Below are 20,702 nucleotides of genomic sequence, written 5' to 3' on the forward strand. Positions count from 1 at the left end.
TTCTAAGTTAATCAGAGTCAGCATTTTCAATTTGGCAGCAATATGGTTGGGCGTCAGAAGGCCTCTACAGAAACTGCTACGCCCAAGTTTTCTTCACAGGATTTTTTCACCTTGAGCTCAGTGATACTAATGTATTATTAATGAAAGTCTATTTTTCTGACTTTTTCTCTGCATGCATTCCCCTGAGTTAGCAGATTTCTATTGATGCACTTCATTTAGTGAAATCAAAAAATTTGAAACATTAAGATTATTAAATTAATCTAGATTTTGTAAAATGTATCAAGCAAAAAAGTCATTCATTACAGTCCTAGGAAACCATGCTTCTCCAAAATGGCCCTTTTAAGCTTAAGCTAAGAAACAGAGCTCTGCTTTGAGTGTTGTAACAACATATTTTCCATCAAATCAAGTGGAATATTACATTTTTGATACAGCCTAAAGAGAGGGACAATTTTCCTGCCTTTTCAATTATTCTTCAGTTTATCTTAACCCTCCTGTTATGTTCCGGGTCACATTGACCCATTTCAAAATTCAAAAATAAAAATAAAATTGTTTAAAGTATTTTTTTCGCTATGAAACTTCTTCTGCTTGCCTTAATTAGCGTAATCAACATTTATAAAAATGGTTCATTTCACATATTTGCAACCCGCCTGCATGTTTATATTACACAGATACTGTTTGTGGGTCAATTTGACCCAGCAGTCAAAGTGGACCCTAAAAGGGATCAGAAGTGTCAAATCCTAATTGTTTCTTTGCAACTGTGTGACACATTTGTCCCCACCTTCTCTGTTCCCGTGGGCAAACTCCATCCACATTGAGTGGAGGGGCAAAACATATCAAGATTCTCTGCAAGGAAGTCCTACCAACATTATACTTTTGAAATTTTTAACATGAATATTGATGAAAAACGAGTGAGTTATCCTCATTGAACCATGATCTGTGAAAATTATAGAACACCATTGCACTAAATATTGATTTAAATGGTTAGTAATGGAGTTGATAATGAGATTTAAAAAATGTTTATTGGGATTTTTGGGGGTTTTGACACTTTTGGACAACTAAATATGCCCCGGGTCAAATTGACCCAGGAACATTATGGCTGTTCCTGAGAAACGAACATAACAGGAGGGTTAAATAAATTATGACCATTGAAATATAGTAACTGGGAAATTCCCAGCATCTCACATTAAGGATTTACTACTTTTCATTATTGTTTTAAGTTATTTAAAAGTAAGTTATTATTATAAGTTATTGGTATTTTTTTTAAATCTTTTTAACTTTTTTCACATTTGTTGTTTCTGTTTCCACAGGACCACCCCCCAATTTGTGTGTCCTCTTCTGTTCTTACCTGGGACCATTCCCCTGTAATCCATATGTAGTGGCAGGGGTCTCCTTTGCAGGGCTGGTGTGATGGAGGTTGTGATGAAGGCTCACAGTAATCATCCTGGACGGGTGTCATCCCCGGGCCCATGCACCCAACCTTTCTGCCACTCGTGCCTTCTCCACAGGTTGCGTTACACTGCAAGGAAAAATACAACACAGGGGGAAATCAGTGAGAGTGAAGAAGAGTTGGCAGAGGGGGGGCAGTGTTGTCCTTTGAGCAACAACATCATGGACTACACAGACTTCTGGACCCTCCTCGTTATGTAAAGGTTTATACAAGTAGAGAAATTCAGCGCTGTGTGACAATGGCAACATTAGCTCTTAATGAGGGCAATCCCAAACATGTGCTGTGGTTGACATAAAAAGATAAAAGTTTAGCTGGTTCCCCTCAGGCCCAGGCATAGTTTATGGGAGCTTTTAAATATAATGACATGGACCAGAATCTTCAAATTAATTTCGGTTAAAAAAGAGCAGCTGTGTGTGGATTTTACGACAATGTCTTTGTGTTTCACGAGAACTGTGAAAGAAACAAGGCTGCAAGTTCTCAAAGAAACACAGACAGGAATCTGAAACGGTTCAAACATTCCTGCAGCAGGAGGATCCAGCGCTGTGTCCCTACATGGTGCCCCTCTTTTATGCCTTTCTCTGGAGGACAAAGCACGGGACATTAAAGAAAGATGAGCAGAGAAAAAAAGTGTCTGCTAGCGTGACATAGAGCGGAGATATTCAGAGGGACAAAAAGGGATGATGGCCATCAGTACTTTGAGGTCTGATATGATTTACTGACTGATAGCAATCTATAAAGCCCTTACAACTGACACAAGAAAGGAAAGGTACCTGCAGGATGTCTTTTTAATGGTGCAGAGGAAGAGAGGAAGAGTGGAGATCGCAGCCAATAAAAACCTTAATAAGACGGTTCAACATCTGCTCATGTGTCTAACACCAAGAGAACGAGGGCAAGGGAAGTGATGGGTTCAGTAGAGGGGAGGTAGAATACATCTGTACTTACGTCTTCCCATTCACCTGCAACCCAGGTGTAATGTGTGCACTCTGCAGTTTGACATGGCCGGACGATGGCAGGGCGATTGTGAGAATCACAGAGTTCTTGTCTGACCCGTCCAGTGCTTTTGAGTCTGCAGTAAACATCCCGGTTCTGAGCTCCGACTCCACAGGTCACAGAACACTAGAAAAACAGATGAAGAATACACATTTAATCAAGAGAAAAACAACAAAGAGAAGCTTCATTTATGGCATTAATACTAGATTTTGTGTTTGTCATACAAGGAGCCTGGAGCTCTCCAAAGTTTGTAAATGTGATCCTAACATCATCCCTTTTAAGGCTTAGAGACTTGGAGGCCTGATAGAATAAGTGAGTAACAGACTGCAGAGTGGGGTTGAAAAAAGTGGGTGAGTTGTGTTACGGTGAAAAGAGAATCCAGTGCTTTGAGAGTTACACTATGGACTGAAAATCACGACATGAAAGGTAGTAGAAGAACAGTATCTTTTCAACTGGTCATGAAACAGACTGTAAATAAACACTGACTCCTCTGTAGGACCAATAACAGCATAGAGATAAGAAATCAGCTTTGTCCACAAGGGGGCGCCAAAATCAACCCAAATCAAATGGTACTCACAAGCTCTCAATTATCTTCAACTTGGACCAATCAATCTTTGTACAATGAATAAAAATGGATGGGCGAACTGTATTATACATTTAAATGATAGCATGGTATGAAAGTGGAGCTAATCACACACATGATTAAGCATTGAGAAGATATTACAGGGTATGCTAATCTTAGACAAAGAAGCTGCTAGAGCTGAAAGCTATTTCAAGGCGACATAACAAACTGCCCCTTTCATTTCTCAAGATTCTCCTGACTGTGTCTTTAAACACATCCTTGTTGGGGAACCTTACTGAGTGTGATGTGAATGCACTGATGTAGTATCAACTGCAGATTTGTTCCTGTGACTTAATATCTGCAACAAGTACAATCCTCTGTGGCCCAAAACCAATTTCTCATGTACCACTAATATAAAAAGATCTATCGGTGAGAGTGTTGACAGGACGTCTTGAACTTCTAGTAAGTTCAAATATTACTCTTTGTGTTTTGAATTTGAAGTTTAAGGTCTGGGCTGCAGGGCTCAGAGACAGGAAACATGAATCTACATTTGTGCTTGGCTGCAGTACATGGAAGGAAACCAAGAGAGAAAACTCTTCTGGCAAAGTGTGTGTGTTGGATGATTGTTATGAATGGATGACAACTTAACATCACTAACTCCTCTTAAAGTATCCATGTTTAAATGACTCATCTGGCAAAACATAACAAAGTGTCTTCTGGAGAATCTTTGAAATGTTAATTTGAGATGAACAAAAACATAATGGCAGAGAAAGAGCCATGCAAATGCAGAAATGTTGATGAAACATCTAAATGTGTCTAATACAGACCTTGGAATCCCCCCCCCCACCCCTCCACCTCTTTTCTAATGAAATTAGAATAACTTTTAAGGGACATACAATGTTGTGTTCTGCTCTGGTGCTCTAAAACAATGATCTTAATAAATCCAAATCAGTTTGTAGTTTCTTTTGTAAGACATGTATCTGAGGTCACACAGGGGTCTATCTCTCACATCTCTTTGATGTGCTTTGGGAAGCATACCTGCATACTGAGGAAGCACTCTGTAAGGCTTGAGCTGATCTGCCTGATTTCTCTCCGACTCTTCCACAGACCTCAAAGAACATCACTAAGCCTCAGTGATTTCACACAGTCAGAAAATCTGTGCGTTAAACAGCCAGACTCACATTTCCCCCAAAAAACTTCCAGATGTAGGCCTTTTTGTGTTGTTGGTTTCCCACTGCGATTGTTTGTTATTACTGAATATATGTGGATGAATGTGAAGGTCAGGTCCTTGGGTTTGGAAAGAGAACAAAATGTACCATGGAACCTTCAAATCAAGAACTTTTTTTGTATTATGAAGCTTGAAAATGAAACCTTCTGTTCAAGTGATGTAGCCACTGATGACAGCCACAGTTGAACCAAACTTAATTCCATATTCCTGTTCTTGTTAGAGGCGTGTGAGTCTTTTATCAGAGAAGGGAGGGATGAAACTTTAGATGAATGATTAGTAGAGCTGTCAACGGTAAAGCATGTGATTTAACTAGAGATCCTAATGTGTTCGTTATATTTTACTGAAAATGAATAAACTGACTTTGCTGCTTTAAATGCAAAATCAGACAGAGCCTCAGTGACCCAAAAAAGCCCTTAAAAATATTGAATAATGATAAATGATCAGAGCAGAGAAAGTGAGACCAGTGCTTGTGTCACTAAGATGCAGGAAGCAACTGAGCAGGTCACTTTGGATCACAGTGATGATGTGATACAATGAAGTTTGATGTTCCTCAACAGGTCTGTGGATTATCAGTGAAATACAAGAAGTACGCTAGAGACTAGAGTTTCTTTTCCCCGTGAAAAACAGATTGTTACGGAACACCTGTCGACTCACCATGCTGCATGATTGTAGTTTATGCATGATTATGGTGCAATTTCAAAACTGTCACTTTAGAGGATAGTGACCATCTAGGCCAGCTGGAACAGGTGCCTACTGTTGCAGGTAAGCTATTCACTGTCTTTAATTTATTGGCAGCAATTGTGAGCTAAACATGTGCTTTTGTACTAAAGTTGGACTGTGTGGCAACAACCGGGTAACACTGTGCTAAGTGCAAATGTAGCTGTTTGAGTGGACCTGTGTTTGTATCCATTATGTTGTGTAGTGGTGTGCACAATGAGCTATAATTTTGGTTGAGCAGCAGGGGTGGATCCAAGGGGGATCATTGTGGCCAGGGCCCCACTTGAAATCTGACTGGCCATCCCAAAATCCTAAATGAATGATTTGGGATGTGTTGCATTAGACTGCTTGAAGTTTTTTAAGATTTCAATGTGGCATGTTTGAAATGTTATCAAATGTTTAAGTTGAAGTAAAGTTAATACATGTTTCTAATCATTAATCTTGATTATTAATTATCTTTTAAAATAGATTTTAAGATTATTTTATTGGTTTTTAAATCTCTTTATGGTCTTGGTCCTTCTTATTTATCAGATTTGCTTTTATCATATGAGCCAGTGAGAGCCCTCAGGTCTTCAGGTAGTGGACTTTTAATTGTGCCAAAAGCTAGAACAAAGACTCACGGTGAGGCAGCTTTTTATTATCACGGCCCACGCCTGTGGAACAGCCTACCTGAAGATCTGAGGGCTGCACAGAACATAAATATTTTTAAAAGCAAACTCAACACCCACCTTTTTAGTCTCGCTTTTAACTGAGTTTTATTCTTATAACATTTTTATTTATTTATTTATTTATTTATTTATTTATTTATTTATTTATCATCTAGTTCAAATTTTAGTCACTTTTTATTCTATTTTATTTATTTTTTAAGTATAGCGTCTTATTTTCTTTTAATGGTTTATTATTTTAGTGTTTTACTATCTTAGAAATTTATTTTATTTTGGTGATTTTAATTTCCTGTGTTGAGTTTTAACATCTTATTTTACCTCCAGTGTTTCCTCATTAAGATATCAGCGTTTCCTCAGTTCGTTCAGCAACTTATTATTATCATTTTTTATTTATTTATTTTATTTTTATTGTTTTGATTATTATTATTGCATATATTGTGTTCTTCGCCTTAGGATTGTAGGTGGGTTTTGGGGTCAGGCTGGGTTGGGATTAGGATGGAGGGGTCTTTTTATTTTTACTCTTTTATGTACAGCACTTTGTGTTACAATATCATTGTATGAAAAGCGCTTTATAAATAAATTCTGATTGATTGATTGATTTTTTAACAGCCGCCAGAGGCTGATCATGAATACAGTATCTCATTGATACATAAAAACGATATTATAGTGTTGAATGACAGCTGCTTTCTTTTAAAGGGTCAGTTCACAGTCATTTACAAAAAATGCTTTCTTTCTCTTCGTTCAGTGACATCAGTTGTGCGTATATCTAGTTTCTTTATGCAGGATCTTACATGTGTATGCTTTAGACTTTTTTCTGCGATACATACACACAGGATGCAAAGTAAACTTCATCTGTTTGCTTGGAATAATCTGTCAAACATACAGATTTTTTTCCAGTGGAACTACTTTCTTCTGTAAAAACAGAGCATATCAAACCTGCTGACAGACTGATCTTTGGATTAGTCAGTGAAACAGGAACATTGTTTCCAGAAACACAAGTTCCTGACAACCTTCAGGATTTTCCATGCTCCTCAACTCTGGAGACAAAACCCTCATAATGTATTACAATTCTGCAGAACCAATCGTGTAACAATTATTTGGGCTATTTAAGTGTAAATAAGTGTGCAAATAAATCTAAACAATTAATGGTGGAGAAGGTTTTCTGGCCTTGGCTCAATGGGCAGTTCATCCCCCCCCTCCAACCCAGCTCCTCTAACATGTCACCCATTACCCCGCCCCAGTCAGAGGTGAGTGAGAGGGCCGGGTAGCGGTGGAATAACTCAAACAGAGGGTGCTGAGGTTTCAAAGTTGTCACATGCATGGATATTAAGATATAAAACATGTCTTTATGCTCTGGTTGAGGATTTCATGGTTGCTGGTGGTATGTGGAGGAAGATGATTGCTTCCAGACACGGGCGAGAGAAAGAGAAAGAGGGGGAGAGGGAGGAGGAGGAGGAGGTACCCCTTAAAGGCTGGAGTGGGAATGGAGGGAGGTGGACACAGGTCTTCATGGATATTTCAAGAATTAACAGTTACTGAGAAAGGAGGAAGTATATGATGGATTTGGAAACACGCGATGTAAAGATATTGATGTGTTAACAGATTTTGTGACTTAAAGCTCTCTGTATTTATTTTGTGCTTTTGAACATGCAGTGTGCTTGTTCCTCTGGGCGATCTGTCAAAGCATGATAAAGAGCATGACACAGCATTCCTCCTTTCAGTCTGCTCTGCAACTAGTGATGAATTTGGTATTGAATATTTTCTGCCCTGCGGGGGGCTCAACGTGACTTTGAGCCAAAACTGCGTTGCGGCTTTATGCATACTCTCTTAGTAGCAGATATAGCGGCTGTGTGGTCGGCTCCACCAAGACTGTAACTTCAAGCCCCCCCTCCAGTGACTCCTCTATGCACAGCCTTTGCCCTGTCAGTGTCTGGTTGCAGTAGTGAACAATGGTGTAGAAACCTGCTGTGCTTGAAGATTTATGTTGTTCTTTGTATCATGCTTTCATCTGCATGGGAGGCCGTACTAGTCTGCATCATCTGTGTGTATGAGTTTGCATAACTAACAAATCCTTGATGAGGTTTAGTACACAAAACGTGTTTTTTATGCCTACGTTTTTCCGTATCATCCAACCAACAAGGCTCTTGAAACATTAAGATCTGTTTGATCTTCAAAAAAAACTTCAAAGGAAGAAGTCTTGTAGAATGAATCTGTACTTGAGATTGCACTACACAACTATTTCAACACTTTGCTGGAAAACCCAACATCTAAATGTCAAGTGCGCCACATAAACAGTGTTTCAGCTCCAGCCTGTGGTGTTTGCTCCACACTCGAGGAAGCCACACATTACTCTTGAACAAGAATAAACTGAGCTGTGATTGGACAGGTGCTCTGTGTGTACATGTCCTACATCTGCAGCCTCTGGGAAGTCTTGTTTGTGCTTGTGTCTCAGCTGCAAGCAGCAGTTACTGTTACTGAAGTCCTCCAGAGACTGTTTGGTGAGACAGGGGGGGAATAAGGCAAACATACCTCTGTCCACTTGTTGGCCTTCCAACTGGGGCATCCCTGGGCCCGGCAGGCCTTCTGTGTCCGCGGCCGGGCCAGATGACTGCACTGCTCTTCCTCAACTTTGGTTTGGTTCTGATAAACACAGTTTATCTCCCGCTGCTTGGTGCCCCGACCACAACTCACTGAACACTGAGGAGGGAAGAGGATGGAGGGGGATGGGAGAAAGAGAGACACATTAGCAGAGTCCTGGTGAAGATAGAAGCTCTGGATTTCATCATGATTGGCATATAAAAAGATTTTACACATTTATAAAGAAAACAAAGACAACTTATATTACAATGAATATTTAAATTAAGCTTATCTAAGCTATTTTCAGATCACATGAAGTAGTGTAAGGTAGAAAGAGGTCCAACAATTGACTAACTAATGAGGTGTGTGGATTATTCAAAGTACGTAAGACACTGTAGATGGTACATTTTCTAGATTTTAGAAGCACAAATAAAACCCTTGATGCCTCCAGAGGAAGCAGACACAGATGGGAGGACCACGGACGTAGACATCAGTGTGTAACCCGATGTTTCTCTCTGACCTACATATACACCATTAAGATCCAAACAAAAGTTCACTCGGTGCACCCAGCAGCAGCTTCCTCATTGCATTTCATGGCCAAGTGATCACACTGCAAACAGATTTAACCAAACAACTTATATGGATTTCGCCAAAACCTTTTTTGTCAAACACTCAGACGCTGATGGAATGCAGCCGGCTATTTAACCTGTAAACAGAGGAATTACTTTAAGAGCTGCTGTGGACAGGCAGAGGCCGGGGCAGGAGGAGGAGGGAAAGACGCAGAGCGAAACATTGATGCATGCGCACGGCGAGACGATCATCTGGTATGAATAAGGGACTTAGAAATACTACAGGAAAGCTAGAGAGACGATGACGATTAGAAAGAGGAAAAAAAACACGAAGAATAAAAACCAGACGCCCTGATGAAAGCACTGAAAACGAGATTAGAGATAAAAATATTCCAAAGTATTCGGTACCCATGAGGCCAGACAGCAATTAGTGTACCCGCTTGACGAGTGAGCGCCCCCATTCAAAGCTGCTCCAAAAATGGGGTGCTGGAATCAAATACACAAGACGAGGAGAGTTACATTTCTTTCTTAGCGTATTTTCCACTCCAGAAAATAAACATAATATTGCATTGTCCTCTCATTGTGATGCCAGAAATGTTGCATAACACCAAACACATTTAATTTCTGAGTGCTCATGGTACTGATCGTACAACAGATGATGGACCATGAAAAGAAACAGCCTAAATTTAGAAAATGTACTCTTTTCTTCTGTTTCTTGGAGCTGATACTAAAAAAATCCCCTGATATCTGTTTTGAGATCCACTTGATCCCTTTAAACAAAGCCACCTCCAGCCTTTTCTTTCAAAGTGTGGTGCGGGCCGTGGTTGACACTGCACACACATGCATCATACACATTGTAATTATTGAGGCATTTTAAACACAGGGCTGGCTCAGCTGACGGAGAACATCAAAGCTGAGGGCCAGAGCTGAGTGACTAGTCCTGAGCATGGCAGATTCACATACCCGCTGCACACTCACTCAAAAATGATAACAGAAGTGCGTCTACCTCAGACAAGAGCAGAGACAGGCAAACATGTTAGAAGAGGGGGGGTTGAGGCAGAGGGATAGCCCCTCCTTACTGCTGTAAAAGCAGGAGGAAAAAAAAGAAAGAGGAGGAAAAAAAAGGGAGGAAGAAAGGAAATCGCAGCCATACGGGCTGTGCTCCCCCAGCTGAACTGTATCTGCATTTTAACGGTGGGAAGAAGAGACGCTATATGGCGATTTGCTCCTCCCTCCGCCCTGCCAACCTCATCTGTCAGCCATTAGTTAATCAGGGCTGGTAATGCAGAGCGCACAGAGAGCTGGCACCGCTCGTGGGACCAGAGGACAGCTTCACCTCTGAGAGCAAAGAGAGGGCAAGGACTCAGGGACCTCTGCTGCACTGAGCTACAGCTGGGCGGCTTCAATCACCAGCACCCACTCAGGTAAGACTACTACACTTATCAGTGGTTTTCAGCGACTAAAAGAGTGACAAGTTCGCATCGAGGTACTTGATTGTTTGAAGACAGAGAGAGGTGGCTGTGTTTGGAGAATGTATGTGTGCATGTGCCTGATATTTGAGAGCCTACTTTGTATTATGATAGCATTAAGTGTGCTTTATATTTAACTTCTACATGTCATGCATGCTATGTTGGCATCCTAATGCTACGCTAATGAGCTGCTAAGCTGTGAGAGTGTTTTAAATCAATGGAAAAAAAACCCCTCTTTGAAGGGTCTCTTTAACATGCAGAGGAAGAACAACTTGTGGAGAAAAAATCAATGGGTCACATGGGAAATGAAACACCCTTGAGACAGGTTTGCCCTCCCACGTTGTCCCAGCAATTAATTACACATGATTAGGTGGGCTAAATCTAGTATAATCCAGCAAGGTTCATGTTAGGCATAATGTGGATTACTTTAAAATGGAATGACTGAACCACTTTGGATTTGGCACAAAGTTGAACACCAGCCAAGTAAAACAGCTTTGGTGGAGCAGGGTTTTTGTTTCTGAGCTGAAACAGAATTTCGGTATAAAATCACACATTTTGATATTTAAAGCCAGACGTAATGAACACCCAGCTTTTATTTCTCTCTGCTAATATGGCTCTTAAGTGCGGCTCTTGGTGTGAAAGAGTTTCATAGTTCTGGAACAAATCACATAATTGAGTGCTAAACCAGACACAGCTAATTTATAACTTTTCTCATGCTAAAACCATCAAAAAGCAGAGGGGGGTTTGATTAAATGAACAACAAAATCTGACTTTGTGCAACAAAACAACAATCAGATCTGTATCAGATGCCTTTATTTGAACATCTATGTCTTTGTCTTTGACTGGCAGGCGGTAGCTTCACGATGACCACACCCACTTCTTTGCTGTGAACAGGTGAGCCAATGGGACACATGGAAACTTTTAGACATCCAAAGGAAACTCGACTAGCATTTGAAGATCTGTCACTCAGCCAATATGGCAATCAAAGCAGCTAATACCGCACAGAACCTCACAGAGAGAGGGTGAATTCCACGAAACCAACACTTTGGTGCAGATTAGATCTGCTTTGTGTGTATACATGAATGTATTTGATCACTGATCACTTTAGCCCCAAGCAGTGTATGAGAATAGTCATTACTGCCAGAGCTATAATTATGCTGTTCAAGTCTTTTTGTCTGGGGATAAAAACAGAACTCAGTGTTCTCAAAACAACAGTTTATGCCAGGGCTTACACATCAAAGCACCCTTGTTAATATCATAATTAAAGCTCCTGTAGAGAGTTTTTAGCTGGTTATGATACAGACTGAAATTAATATTAATGCCTCTTCATGAGCTACATAAGCAAAGAAGAACATCAGCACAGAAAACTATTTCTACATAGTTCATTCTCATGCATGGAACTGCTTATGTAGGATAGGTGTCAGACAGAGTGATTGACAGCAAGCTACAGTAACAGCTGTTTGTTAATTTACTACCAATCACAGCTCTACTTTCACATGTAAACAACAACATCACTGAAGATATAAAAGTTAGCGTTTGTATGCAAGAGGCGCCAAAAACGACACAAACCATAAGTTTTTCACAGGTGCTTTGAGTTTTGTTAAGATCAGTGATAAAATGTCTTTGTTTACTCTTTATGTCTGACATGAACGTTTTCAAAATCTTAGCTTTTTAGCTTAAATGTGAATCTTCTGCAAAACAATAAAGTCAATGAAGCAAAATGTGCCATTAGGACTATAGGCAAGTAGGTAATATACTATAGAAGTGTGGGATATATAATGCATTATGTATAGATTGAAGTCTTCTAAAGGGACTATATACATATCATATGTATTTATTTGTTGCATGTTGTCTACTAGGGATGCACCAATCCTAACTATATCAAACCATTCAGTACAGAATCCACGGTTCAATACGTTCTTGTGAATTGCAGTTTTTGTTCGGTTTTGCTATAACTAGCTTCCATGAAAACTATTTTGCTCTGAATTGGCTGTATGTGTGTGTCTGTGAGTTCACGTGCTGATATAAGAAGACTCCTCTCCCCAAGTAAATATTACATCACAACACGCTTAATATATATGAAGTCCACCACGAAGCGCTGAAACCACTGTGCAGCACTGCTCGCATTCAAAATAAAAAACTGAGGGGTGTACTATGAAGCAAGATTGGAGGGGAAAATTTGACCTGATGATTTTAAAGTCAGAGTTTAAGTGTCACGGGGACGGGTCTTTTTTTAACCTGGCTGGATCACCATTCTGACTTAGCAAAACTAACCTAGTTTGGACCATTATACAGTCTATGGCTGGGACAAGGTAACATTCAGAGTTTCAGTTTTAAGTAGACTGAAATGTGACTTCCTTTAAGTAATTATTACCTAACAAAGCTGTTTAGATCCTCAGTTAAATCATGTATCCACACTTTAGTTTATGTTAATGAAGCCACAAAATGAAAACGCGCAGTAACAGTAACACATACTGAGTGCTTCATATAACAAAGCCTCTGTATTCAGTTTGTATATGCATATATAAAGCATAACGCATGTATTAATGTATGTATTTTGTATCATATAACAAACCAGTCATGTATATACATTTGTTTTCTTTTGCTTTAAAGTGCAAAAGAAAAAAGGAATAGTTCTGTATTTAGAAAACTCTCTCAATTCTTAACCCCTTGATCTTCCTGTAAAATTCACCTGAAATGCCAGATGCCTCATGACTACCAAAAACACCCCTAAAAAAACATTCTGTTAGAAACGAAAACTGTGACCAAAAAACATGGTCCGTATTGCACAGTGGGCTAACTGTACTGTTGCATCCCTATCTTCTACAGTCTGTGGTTCTAACTGAGTCCATATCTTAAAATGTGAGAGCCAAGGTCGCATTCCGATCACATTGCAGCACGTTCGCAATGCAAGACGATGGTAATACCAAGCATATGGTAACTGTAGCTACATGGACTCTTCAAAGAAGCTCCGTGCTGACCCAGAGCAAGAACAAACTTGCAAGAGTGAGAAGGGAGTGTAGAATTATACCCAGGGCTGCATCTTGTCAAAGCTGTGAGATACAGAGCCTTTAAACAAAGATAGCTGCTCTTCAGGGTAAACCATGCTCATGCAAAAAATCTGTTCAGTTATCTGTGGACCAAATCCAGCACAAGAAGGGAGTGATATTTCGGAACTGAATGCACTTTTTGATAGCTTTATTTCTCTTTTGATGGCGTCATTAGGATCACAGTGTTCTCTGTTGCAGAGATTAAAGTGCAAATCAGAGAGGGAAGGAGACAAGAGGGAGGGAGATGGAGCATCAGGGAACATTCAGACTGCTTCTCTGTTCATGGTCTTGTTTTGCAGGGAGGTTTCACAGACAGAAGTCAAAACAACACATGTTGTCAACATGGGAGCAGCTGGTAAGAACGGCGTCATGGGGCAGAGGAATGTCAAGAGTCATAGATCTTTTATCCATCAGGCTGAAATAACCACCCAGTAACCAGGCACAGTAAGAGCAACGTGAAATCTGAATATTTATATATTTAACTTCTCTAATGTTAATCTTAACCAGCTAACTTAATCCATATTCAATAGATAATAGAAATCACACAAGAAATATTTTAAATTCAGTGATGTGCAAAATAGAAGTGCAGTTGTAATAGTGGCGTATACTCCAGTGATTGATTTCAGATGTGACAAGTTGGTTTTGCTGTATTATTCACTGCAGGATGGGACTGATTGTAAGATGTGGAAATAATTTCCTGTCTCTGTCACTTCAGTTCCTGACAGACAGTCAGCTGCAGCTCACTTCTGATTGGCTACAACTACACAGTGTATTCTGCTCTCCATGCCAGAGTATAACTTTGCCATCTTTAAAGAGTTAAATAAACACAGGGTTCAGTGGGCATATACAGTTTCCTCGACAGGGTTTCCTTTTTAAGTCAACACCACTCAGTAAGGATACACCGAGCAACCATAAGTCAAAACCGAATGACAAAACAGCCACGTTTTTTTTCCGTCTGTGTAAACATTCCTCTGAGGGCTTTTTCCATTACTGTGTTAACCTGAATACTTAAGCCTGTTCACATCCATATTCTACTACAGGTGGAGAAAATCAGGCACAACTAGAGGAAAGAGGGAAAAAAGCAAATTCTCAATGACAGAACGTGATAAATACAAACAGCAGTCGAGCTGTGAAGTTATAAAGTATCGACCTTTGACACGGGACATTCAAACCTAACTCCTTCTTCCTGTTAAACAGCTGCTTTTCTAATCTGTCATAGCAAACAGCTTGCCACAGCTTGCATACAGGGAGGTATGGAAAAGCTCAAGCATGGAAGAGCATGACCTTGCATTTATTTCTACAAAAAAACAAAAGCAGAGAATTGTAAAGCAAGTGATGTAAGAAAAAGAAAATAACAATCATACATTATTTTTTCAGTCCAAAAAAGGGGGAAACTGAGGAAAATCAACATCTGCTAAGCATGTGTCCCATTACTATATATCTACAGGCAGAGGACTCATTTTCTATCACATCTTTAAAAGGAAATCTCAGCTTTTTCCAATGTGGTAATAGCTTTTAATTGCTTCTTACTGTCTGCAACATCAAACATCAAAAACTAAGTTTTTGGTATGACCGAGCACTTAACAAACCAGGCGCGTTCCTCTAGTTTTTCATTGATTCAAGACCATACAATAAACTGAGTTATCAAGAAAGTAACTGGCAGATTTAGAGGCAATATTAAGCATTGTTACTTCCTGCCCTCATATAATATATGGCGCTCAAAGCCTCAAAGCTGAAATTTTGCTTTAGATGTTGGCAGGGGTGTGTCAAGACTTGTTTAACAGGGGTGGCCCAACTGGGGTACTGACTTATGCATGGAACGGAATGAAGTTCTGTAAGTGTAAACTCAAACATACACACAAAAATAAATACAAATTGACCCTTTCTGTCTCCGCCAATCATTTCTACTTAAAGTACTAACACTGATATGTCATACAGATGTTGAAATTCTCTGCACATTTTTATACTCAACAATATTTGTATTAGTATTTTATACAGCCTAATACAGTACAGTGAGCTCTTCGAAAGAGCGAAAGATATAGAAAAGAAAAACAGGAACCCCCTCCCTCGTTCCATCAAATCCCTCACTACTGCTGGATATTCATGTCACTGTGTTTAAATATCATCTTCTGGAGTTACTGGACAAATAAGAGTTAAAAAATAGTTTAAAAAATATGCAGAGAAATTCTCTGCATATTTTTTTAACTATAAAACTTTTAAACAGGATGACAATGTATAAATATTTTAAATTAAATGTTTTAGGAATTTAAAAAAAGGTTTGTTGGTTTGAAATAATACTTCAAAGTTCATAAAAAATTGCAAGCAAACTTCACACAAAACATCAAAACTATATTAATTGGAAATGTTGCAGTACAGACTGTTTGTTTGCAGTCTCTTTTAAGCTTGTTTTATGAAATATATTTGTAAAGTACTTTATGCAATTTGAAGCACCTTACAAAAGACAATGTGCTACATTTAAATGGAAAGAAAGCTACCTACTATGCAGTTATAGTTGATTTTAACACAAGTCTCATCTCTGAAGAGAGAAATAATCAAAGTCTAGGATTTTGAGCTGACCAGATTTTAAGGGGGCCCATGATGCCCCTCTGGACACGCCCCTGAATGTTGGCACAGTTTAGTGTTTCTTGAAGAATAACTTCTAACATACTGGGATTTCCTCACATCTGTTGACCAGTAGTCCTGCTAACATCTAAAGACACAGATTAGATGTGTAGCTTAGGAGCATGGAAAGTACAGTACATGCACGCCGATACAACAATAGGGGTACAGGCTAAATCTGTAACCCTCTGCAGTGCTGTTAAAATATCCCCCACTCATATATGTTGAAGTGTCAATGAAGAACAATTAACTCTCTGCTTCCCCAGCACCCAATCTATCACTGTCCAACCCATGAGAGGGGAAAAAAGCTTTTTCACTTGGATGTCAAGTCCCGCAAACTCCATTTCACTCCATCAACTCGATAGCACTGACAGGCCCGAACAGGCACCGGCCCCTTCAAGTCTGACGTCCCACATGAGGGAAAAAAATACACTTGAGCAGAGTCTAAGAAGCGACTCCTAGAGGCTTAAAACCACTTTATATTACTTGACCGACAAGTTGAGGGAAAGCAGGCGCTCTCCACCTGAGTCAAAGTGAGGCCACGTTCACCGTCATTAGATGAAACCAACCTAAATGCTTCCAGACTTTCACGCCCTGTCACCTCTCATTTCATCTCACGGCATCTGCAACCACCTTAGATCAGCGTGATAATAACATCTACTATTTTACAGGCTCCTCTATTATTTTCTTCCAATAACTCTTCAACAATGTCGTTGGGCGTCAACAAAAATCCATCTGGGGGATTGACCTGTTACCTCAAAATCTGCCTCTAACTTGGACAGATTAAAAGATTCAACATTTTCAAGCTCTTGTACAATCCTCAGATGATTTGGCCTCATTGACGTTACACCATGAAACAGGAAGTTCTATTTTGAGGGATTCAGGATAGCAAAAAAGTTGCCAAACTTGGTGCATGTGTCCCAAGTGGGGTTCTTAGAACTTTAATATGGGTTTGGGTTTCAAGAAAAATGGTGTCAAATGTGAAAGCTTCCTGAAGGCAGACCATAAACCCATCAGAATGTCAGCCATATTGGATTTTTGGTAAGGATCAGTGCAGTTTTAGCCATTCCTGTTGGTTATAATTTACCAAATGTCATCTTAGTTGTTTATCCAACCCCCTAAGACTTAGCTTGTTTAAAGAAAAGTGATTCAACTGCTTCCTAAGATAGATTGCATTTTGAGGATGTTTTTCATTTGCTATTAAAGACAATCTGCATTACAGTGTGCATATGTTGAGCCTATGTTCATGTTGTCCAACTCCTTGCCCTGAAAGAGATTTCCATTGCCAATGTGAAAGGCGTGCTCTGATCCAAACATTTTGAATCTTCAGATAACATCTCACAGCATCTGGTTTTCTGCTTTCCAGGTCTTAATGCTTTGCCAAACTCTGTGGGCCACAGTGCTTGACTTTTAACCAGCAAATCATCAACTCAACTATTTTGCTCTTTTCTCAAAGGCCAAAATGAAACATTATCTCCTGACTCAGATTTAAATCAAAGCCGTGACAAGGACCATGCTTGTGAGGACCAGCGTGGGGGAAGGGGGAGGGGACCTTCCAGCCGTCGCGTCGATTGCTAACACTCGACTCGCATATGGGCAGGATCAGGAAACACAAGCCCAGTGATGTCACGACCGAATGACCTCAGGGTGACAGGTTTGGAGAATGTTCTTGCCCAGTGCCCTCAGGCCAAAGTCAAGTATGTCAATGTGTGCATGTGGATTTCATTTGAAGTTGCATGATTAGTTCACAGACGCTCAACTGAGATCCCCTCCATGGGAAACCCTCTCTCCACAGGAAACGGTATGTTTTTGTTAGCAAAAAAACAGACATAAATTACTAAAATGGTGCTTTGGTTGCCAATTTATCACACACAGCCTCATTGTTGCTGCTTGTTCACATTTGACATCAACATTGCTTTTCAGGAAACCATCATTAGTTAATGATATTTACATTCCTGTTAGTTTGTGTTGAACTGTGTGTCTGCAAAGCTGAATTTGTGCAATAAAACTAATAATTGTTTTGTGTCTTCTCTTTAATACATATGAAAATGTGTTTATTTAAATGAAGGAAAAACAGATGCTGTTAATGTTTAAGGGCAAATTAAGTGTTGATTTTATTTAATTTTGAAAAGTCTTGCTGGTATTGACTCCTCCTGAACAAATGTAAATCAGAAAAATTAACATCGGTCAATTTGAAAGTATAGCCTAGTAAATAAATAGATTACAGTGTAAGAAGGACTTCAGTTAAAAAGTCTTTCCTCTGAAAGGTGAGAAATCTAAATATTGAATAAATGACGGTGGTAAAATCGATGGATTGATTTTAACAAGATTTTCAAACAGGGATTAAACAGTATTCAACATATAGGGGTGTATGAGGGGAAATGTGGAGCACATACTTTCCTGAGAGTGTATTTGACATGACTCAAAAAATAAATGACAGAAACACATGTATTTCATCCACGACTTAACATTTCTGACTGATGTGTTTGATACTGCTGGGGCAACACATACTAAATATTATTTCTAAGTGTATAAATATACATTTTTGGGACACTACAGACTGAGAGGCCACTTCTTGAGGTAAGACACTTTGAGGAATAGAAACTATTTTGACAATGTTTACATAATACAAGAACCCACAGGCATATTTTAACCCACTCTGGATCTAACAGAACACCCAACTCCTTAAAACTGTCATTACATGAGAACAGAATTTACTGATGGGTTGTAGGAACTGGTTAACAATATTGAAAATGGTATTAGGGCCAATGACATAATGGGAGTCATTATGATTTGAGGGTAGTTGCATATGGGGTTTTATCTTGTGGTCTAAGTAGATACATTGAGAGCAGCATTTGTAGATGCTCACGTGCAGCACAGTAGTTTATAGAGAGATAAATTTGATGGATGCCAAGCTGCAGTTAGCTAATTAAAGGTTTTCTATCATCTATCTTGAGTTGAATCCTGTGTGAAACTGCTTTCTAAAATTACTTTATTCGAAGACACTACTTAACATCAATGCTTTATAAATTATTTATGTGTTTTCCTTCAGAAAAAGAAAGAAGGGGAATATCAAAGCAGCCGTTCTCTCTAAATATTGGCCTTGCAGGGTAAGATTTTGGATCTCCGAAACTACACAACCCTTTCCAGCATGAATTAAAACCAATTATTGTTGCAGTAAAAGTAATACTCAAGCAGTCTCCTGCCAAACACTTTACAGTGCGCTCCATTAATGCAATGGTAAACAGATGTGCCACCCAGCGCTTGAGTTTGATTTGGACTGTGAATGTTTTCTCCAGGGATATCACAAAATAAATGTTTAAACTGCCTGCAGGGTTTTTACACTTCACTATACTGAAGTATGTGAGTCTTACAGTTACTACAGCAGGCTCTCAAAGATGTGAATTACTATAAGGATTACTGAAGAAGGCAGTTTAACAGAGTCCACTGAGAGTCAAATATGTAAACACAACAGAATGACCCACGTGTAAAGTCTTTTTATGGGCTATCTACTCTCACCACACACCATATACTGCATACATATACTGCATGTGAATTCTATTTTAATGCACTCGAGGCTGATGTATAAGAAGAAACAATGTGCGTGTCTAAATGTTCTCCTGTTAATACAATAAAGTTTATATTTCATGTTTCACTACTTTATTGTCCTGTGCTCTTTTTTGTTTCCTTGTTTTCAGACTGTTCCCTTTTTTAGGTTTTATTTGTGTGTATGAACCTGACATGAGTTATGCTCTTCCTTTCCAATACAAAGCAGTTGCTAAAGTAGTTAAAGATGCTGTCATGTATTTGGTTTGTCGGTAAAACACTGCATTGAGAAACAACACAAATGTCACAGTTATTTTTCTTTAATAATCTTTACAATGGGAAAAAAGCTAAACCAACATATTTATGTATTTTTTTTGCATATGAATGAAATAAATAGCAAAAAAGAACAACAACGAACCAAAAATATGCAATATAGAGTAGAGTTGCTCCCTTGAGTTTGGCAACTTTGCACCACAGAGTTAAAGTAAGAATGAAGGAGTGTGAATGAAACTGCTGGGGGCTGAGGAGTCTCGTTGTGATGGAAGTCTTGGTTGAGATTGACACCCAGCAAAGAGAAGCAAAGACACAAAGGAGACCGCAGACATCCTCAGTGCACAGAGGACGCCAACATAAATACAGACCCAACTGCAACACTTCACCTGAAATATGTGTCATCGTTATTTTGTGTTTATTTTATCCCTCAACCAAAGTATAAATCAGCCTGCTGCTTACATGTCACATATTGATTGTAGGAGCCAGAATCTGCAGGGCTGCAAAGTGTCTGACTCAGAGCTCAACACATACTCAGACTGTATATGGACAAACTGCAGGGGGATCCTGCACTGAGAGAGAACTCAAAGTTTTCTAGAGATGTTGCTAAGGTGTCAAAGAGCTCTCAAACTATGACTGAGCAGCATTGTTTCTTTGCCCTCTCTGGTAAAAGGCTTCAGGCCTTTTCCCCCCTTTATGTTCGTTGTGGTCAGCCTGGTTTCATCTGAAAACACATCTATCTGTGATGCTACCATGTACAAGTTTACATCTTTGTAGCCAGGTGAAGGGTTAAACCACCTAAATCTATCAACAAGATTTTCAGCTACTGTAGATTAGCCTCTAGAAGCTGAATTGATAGAGAGACTCAGATTTATGTGTCACCTGCAGAAAACTAGCTTGCTATGGCAGTTTTATAATGTTTCAGGTAAAAACTGGTAAAAAAAGACTGAGTCAATATTCTGATCATGCATGTGACTTATTTTGACTCATTCC

General features: G+C 39.3%; 1 protein-coding gene and 1 long non-coding RNA gene across 2 annotated transcripts in view; one reads left to right on the top strand and one right to left on the bottom strand.

Annotated features, from left to right (window-relative positions):
• The window catches only part of LOC117814283 (A disintegrin and metalloproteinase with thrombospondin motifs 20-like), a 100,208-nt gene that overhangs the window by 8,766 nt on the left and 70,740 nt on the right, over positions 1-20,702 (bottom strand). Inside the window, exons 29-31 of the mRNA XM_034685516.1 lie at positions 8,139-8,306; positions 2,390-2,563; positions 1,346-1,516 (exon numbers count right to left, since the gene is read on the bottom strand). Of these exons, the coding sequence (XP_034541407.1) occupies positions 1,346-1,516; positions 2,390-2,563; positions 8,139-8,306 (513 nt within the window). The remainder of the gene's footprint in view (positions 1-1,345; positions 1,517-2,389; positions 2,564-8,138; positions 8,307-20,702) is intronic.
• On the top strand, positions 9,897-19,551 carry LOC117814284. Its single transcript, XR_004631545.1, has 3 exons — positions 9,897-10,179; positions 11,074-11,118; positions 13,574-19,551. It is a non-coding gene; the product is annotated as an uncharacterized LOC117814284 (long non-coding RNA).

The sequence above is a fragment of the Notolabrus celidotus genome, chromosome 6, assembly GCF_009762535.1.
Source record: "Notolabrus celidotus isolate fNotCel1 chromosome 6, fNotCel1.pri, whole genome shotgun sequence".
Taxonomy (NCBI): domain Eukaryota; kingdom Metazoa; phylum Chordata; class Actinopteri; order Labriformes; family Labridae; genus Notolabrus; species Notolabrus celidotus.